Source organism: Aphis gossypii, chromosome 2, assembly GCF_020184175.1.
Source record: "Aphis gossypii isolate Hap1 chromosome 2, ASM2018417v2, whole genome shotgun sequence".
Taxonomy (NCBI): Eukaryota; Metazoa; Arthropoda; class Insecta; order Hemiptera; family Aphididae; genus Aphis; species Aphis gossypii.
Window position 1 is genome coordinate 49,351,613 of NC_065531.1, and position 6,000 is coordinate 49,357,612.

Below are 6,000 nucleotides of genomic sequence, written 5' to 3' on the forward strand. Positions count from 1 at the left end.
ATTTCCTGAATTGTTGCTCTCAGCCATATTACATTTTTAATATTTTGATCGGTGTTAAGAGTTTTTTTTAACCATTTCATAAGAATAATTTGATTTACTTTTCTTTGAATATTTTTATATTATTTGCTTCTTCCTTAAAAATAATACCATATACTATATTTCTTTTATTATTTTCAGTTATTCATTTATGTTTCGTTCATTAAAAGTATGTATATTTACGACGTGTCATGACTTATTAAAACATACTTGGTAATTCTATTATTGCTTTCTTCGAGGAAAAAAATTAAGCATTTATAATAAAATACCTAATTTTAATATTTTCAATTGTTTAGTATTTTACTTTCATGGAACTCAAATAATATTTAAGTTAATAAGTTGTGATCATAATAAAGTCGAAATTTATTTCTCTCTTAACAACGAATTATAATTTAAATCATTTTTTTTTTTTGTATTGAAATTTCTATATTTATAGGGGTTTCAGTTAATATGCACGTCTTAGTTGTATTTTAGTTTTTTATTGTAAAATATACTTTCAATAAAATTGCTCTCGTAAGTATGATATTACATATTTTTCTATATTGATTATTATAAAGCATAAATATGATCATGATCATTCCACGGCTTCCACTCTACCACAAGTTCACTTTGAACGCTCGTGTATTTATTTGGTGTAAGCTGATAAAAAAAAAATATATCTATAAATACCTTTAAATCAGTTAAAGTAAACAAAAATCTTAGATTCCATTACGATCATTTAACAATATATATGCCTCTAGTGCAAAATGGACAAAGAGAGACCTTTTATAGCTCTTAATTTTCAATTATTAGATGAGTCTTTAGCCATAAATGGAAGTATAATGTAAATAGATAGGTAACATAGTGTTCACTTAAAGCATTGTGTATTTTGACGGTGTCCATAAAGTGAATGCTAACCTTTTGATGAATGACATTCTTGTTATATTTTGAATATAAAGAAAGGTTTTTTTTTACTGTCATCCATACCCATAAAAATGATAATAAACGGAACCTTTAGGTAATATAAAATAAATCGCTTTTAGGTAGTATAAAATATTTTAGTATTATTTTGAAAGACCAATGCTGTTTTTAATTTCCAAATAAAAATGATACAAGATTATTTGAGAAAGGAGATAAAAAACATCAATATGGAATCATTAATTTAAATTGTTTTGATTCTTATCATTTTACTTTGCCAGCAATGTGAGAATCAACGTCAATCAAATTATCATTGGTGATTTTTAATTAATTCCACTTATTAAATATTGTCATAATTCATTATTCTTCCTTAGTACCTACCTATACCAAATTAATCAAAAAATATATTTGAAATTGAAATATGAGATAACAAGTTTACAACAATTGGATGGCTTATAATTCTTCACATAATTTATAATATTCAATATTGACTTGACAATACTACATTAATAGTTTAAGTTTAAAATATACAAATTTAAATTCACAAAAATAATCATATAATTTAATGAAAAATTATAAAAAGACTTGATTATATGAATATATTTTCGTTATTAACATTAAAAATTATATACAATACATATTTATAAAATTATAAATGGATATACTATTTAAACATAAAATATTTATTATTTTTTACTTGTGTGTTTTTTTTTTTTTTTATCACTTAGGTTCTTGACATTTGTATAAATATATATTTTTTTCTTAGTCAAATTAATTTTTTTCTTTTTTTACGTAAGAATATTTAAAATCTAATTAATGTCTATTATAATTATAATAAATACTTGAAAGTAGTAAGGTATAGCACATACATTTATATTGTTCCACACCACTCATCACTGTACCTAACAGCTTTTTTCATTTAATAACTATAGTAGGAACGAGATATTTCTGGTAATGGATTTGATTTAAAAAAATATATATTACATGGAAAATGTCTTAAATATAAAATACGAGATTTTTTTTTAATTATTATAAACTGAATATAGTTTATAGCAGTATGTTAGTAATCGACTATCGAAAGATGTTTTAATTGCTTTTATTTTATAACTACATATTATAATATTCTACACTAATCTGAAATTTTTAAAAATAATTTTTATATAATAATTAGGAACTATACATTTATTACGAAAAAGTTTAAAATAAATATCAGTTATAAATTTATAATAATAAATTTAAATGCAGTTATATTGGTATATATTGTTATATATTATTAAAATAATTTAGCTAGAAATGCGTCCTTAGGTTAGGTTATTTAGAGCTTTATGTCCTCCTTCTACTTTGGAATTTCGAAGCAAAATTAACTCCATTCTTTTATGCTTTGTGTATGCTGGCTTATGAATTTAAACAAACTATTTTCTAATCTAAGAGGTTTTTCTGACAAATAAAATACTTTACAATATAGACCATAGAGGTAAAAATGATTAAATGGACAATTAGGTATCATAAGATTCTCAACTAGTATATCTCAGACCCTAAATTTCAAATTCGTGTATCTCGAAAAGGAATAAAGTATAAATGAGACATAAACGGATGGAGTTAATTTTGACTTAGTTGTATTCATACTGTATATTTTTACACTATATTTTATTTATAAACTTAATATTTGCAACTAAGCTCAAATGATTCTAAGTTTTTATTAGATTTTATTGTTGTAATAATTTTAATATTATAAATTTTATGAAATAATAAGTTGTATTATTACATCACATTAATAAATAAATAACTCTACCATTAACACACGTTACAGTGGGTCGATATTATGAATGAAAATGTGTTAGATTTAAATAAAAAATAATTTAATGTTAAGATATGAAATCATTACCTATACAATATTAACATTTATTAGAGCTCAGTAAACAAAAATTAATAAATGTAATCTAAGAGATTTTTTTATTTAGTGTTATTTTCATGTTACGGTTATATATTTTTTTAAATGTAGCTTACAAAATGTTTATTTAATGTTTATTCTTCAGAACCATTAGTTAAATCTATGACTGTTCAAAAATTATATATTAATAACTGTACATATATAGATTAAAATATAGGTAATATGTAAAAGTATACATAAAAAATAACGAATGATAGAGATAATATTCGACATGTATATGGTCTACCTCTTAATAAGACCAATTAAGCAAACATAAACAGAAAATTATATTAAAATGTAATTTGATGTAATTAAACAATAAGCAATGAGATATCATAGAAACATAGATGTTACGACTATGGAAAAAATAATTTTTGTAGTATCTAAATAAGGAAGGATATTAATGATCCGATTACAGAATTTAATTTTATAATAAACTGTGTTAACACTGTTGTGAGTTATTATATTAGTGACGATGTCTAATGTAGGTTTATTATTTACAACAACTTCTGTACATGATCTCATATAGGACTTGGCTTGAGCGTCCGGAATCTTGAGTGGAGGGGGTTTTGGAGGAGATCTGAGTATTATAAAAACCAAAAGAGTGTGTTTTGTCCTGGGAAAGTCTAATTTTTTTGTGAGACGTGCATCCTTTATAGTTAGCGGTGTGCTTGCCAAAACATAAAACGCATCTAGCCAGATAGTCCTTTGTTTGTTGCATGATGCCGAGAGATGTTCTTCCCCACATTTAACACATCGTGAAGAGTAGAAACAGTACTTCCGGATATGCCCATAAGTCTGACATACGTGGCACAGCGGAGGACTTTTAAACGGGTGTAGTTTTTCGACGAATATTTTTTTGCTGAGAAGAAATTCGGTCTTGTATATGTTCAAATTATTTGAGTCATTTTTTATGTCTACGAAAAATAGTGGAAAGGGTGATTTATTGGAAAATCGTTTAATGTTATGGACTTTAGTAACGTGGTGACCAAATATGAAAGACTGGCAATGATGTCTTCATAGAAAGTGGTAGGTTGAAGATTGCGAATAACTACGCGTAACAATCAATTAATATTAGCCTAATAAGTATGAAAGAAGACGTCAATATACATTAGATGTTGTATGAGCTGGTTTTTATTCTCTCGAAAATGTGTGCGGAAAATAAGATAAGTTTTAATAGATTTACAAATGAAATCAGTAGTTAAAAATAGGTAACAACTAACAGGGTAGAAGTGAAGGTGAAGATATTACTCACATTTTTTATATACATTGGCGGTTGTTTGCCTGTATCGTACTCCAACTGTAGCATTTGAATCTCGACTTTGAATAGTGTTGGAAGATGAGTTAACGTTGTGCTTGGCAATCATAGAAAACCGATTCGGATTGGAGAAGAACTTGGTTTTCTTTTTTCGCCTGCCTTTGGTGACATAGAAAATGGAGAGTTTACGGTTGTTATTATTTTTAGAATCATTAGATTAAAATGATATAATTAATTACTCTTACGTACGCAGTATACGATTATGAAATACAGGCTGAGCCGTATAATCGAATATAATATAAAGGAGTAACGAGCATACTGACATCGGAATGCGTGTGTGCACCTGACGGTATTCGAAACTGAACTGAATATACATACTTATATTTAACAATTAGTTAAAACATTTATGATAATATTATTGTTGTGTTTGAATTATGTCAAAATGACACCTGATGTGGGTTTCTGCAACCATGGTGAAGTACAAATGTACAATTCTACATATTTGCATAATCGTGTAGATTATTAATATTCACAATTCCACATAATTTTAAATGCAATGTTGCGATTCCGAAAACGCGTAAATTCAAAAAAAAAAAAAAACATAATACATGTATTATTGTAACATTTGTAACATAATATTATATATTATGACAAATCGTTTTGTGTTTAAAACGATTCTGCATTCTTGAAAACAAAACTTAATTCAGAAAACATGGTTTTAGTTTATATTTTACACATTGTTGGATTCGTTAAATTATAGAATTTTTTGTTGTAACTTAGACATGATATGGTTAATTATATCCTTATGATAAGATACATATTGGAATTTTAACAAATCGTTTTTTTGTCTATGAGATCAACATCATCAAATATCAATTATTGTAAAAAGTTCATAAATTTTATTTTACAGATAAATATAAATTGCGTTATAAAATACACACCTACAACACTACAAATATTATACATAATATTATATAATATTATTTGTATTATTATTATATAAAATATTCTATTGAACCGAAATAAAATGTTTTTAGTTCCAATATTCTCCCAAATGGCCAAATCCTAACATTTACAAATGAAATGAATTTAATCAGTAACATACATCCATAATAACGACATTAAGTTTAAAAAAAAATGATCAATTTATGAAGTAGAGTTAATTAGTTATTGTATGGCATTATTGCATTTGAAATTATACGGAATCGTGTGTATATAATATCAATAGCTATTACAATTTACAATGTAAATTTGTGGAATCGTGTTGCAGTCAGACACCGAAATGAAAATTACCGAGCTCTTACCTATGTACATTTATTTACTCAAATCAATTTTTTTTAAATATATAATTCGTATATTAGTTAAATAGTGAGGTGTATTATTCAATACTTATTATAAATTTTAATAAATACAAATCGTAAAACTATAAATTATTGAATTACTTAACGATAACATATAATATTCTTGAATAAAGTAAAAAAAAATTGTATCGAATTAATATAATAATGTTATGTAAAATTATTTTATTAATATAAACCTTATCAAAAAAACAACTATTTTTGAAAAAAAAAACCATTTATTTAAATATTTATAAATTTATAGATTTAAATATTTTAAAACAACATAACGATCGAGTCATGTACCTATACGTTATACATGTTAAAATACGTCATTATACTTTAAAAATTATATTTTCTAACTTATTGTAATATTATTCCCTCATCATGTTATTTCTTATTACAAAGTAAATTTTGTATTCTGCACAGCATACATTTTATATTACATAGTGCGAGTACCTACAACACAGATTAACCTATTTAGTTATATTGATAGAATTTAACGATAACGAACAAACTAATATGGCAGTAATAGTATATAT

At 24.8% G+C, this 6,000-nt stretch overlaps 1 protein-coding gene across 2 annotated transcripts in view; it reads right to left on the reverse strand.

Moving 5' to 3' along the window:
• Positions 1–4,496, reverse strand: part of LOC114119265 (uncharacterized) — a 43,063-nt gene extending 38,567 nt beyond the window's left edge. The window contains exons 1-3 of one of the 2 annotated variants that reach the window (XM_050201739.1): positions 4,371–4,496; positions 4,119–4,280; positions 3,186–3,780 (exon numbers count right to left, since the gene is read on the reverse strand). In XM_050201739.1, the coding sequence (XP_050057696.1) occupies positions 3,197–3,780; positions 4,119–4,280; positions 4,371–4,446 (822 nt within the window). In that variant the 5' untranslated portion in view covers positions 4,447–4,496 and the 3' untranslated portion in view covers positions 3,186–3,196. Of the gene's footprint in view, positions 1–3,185; positions 3,781–4,118; positions 4,281–4,370 lie in introns of those variants that run through there. The other variant, XR_007604432.1, reaches the window with a different exon arrangement.
• Positions 4,497–6,000: the final 1,504 nt, after the last annotated feature.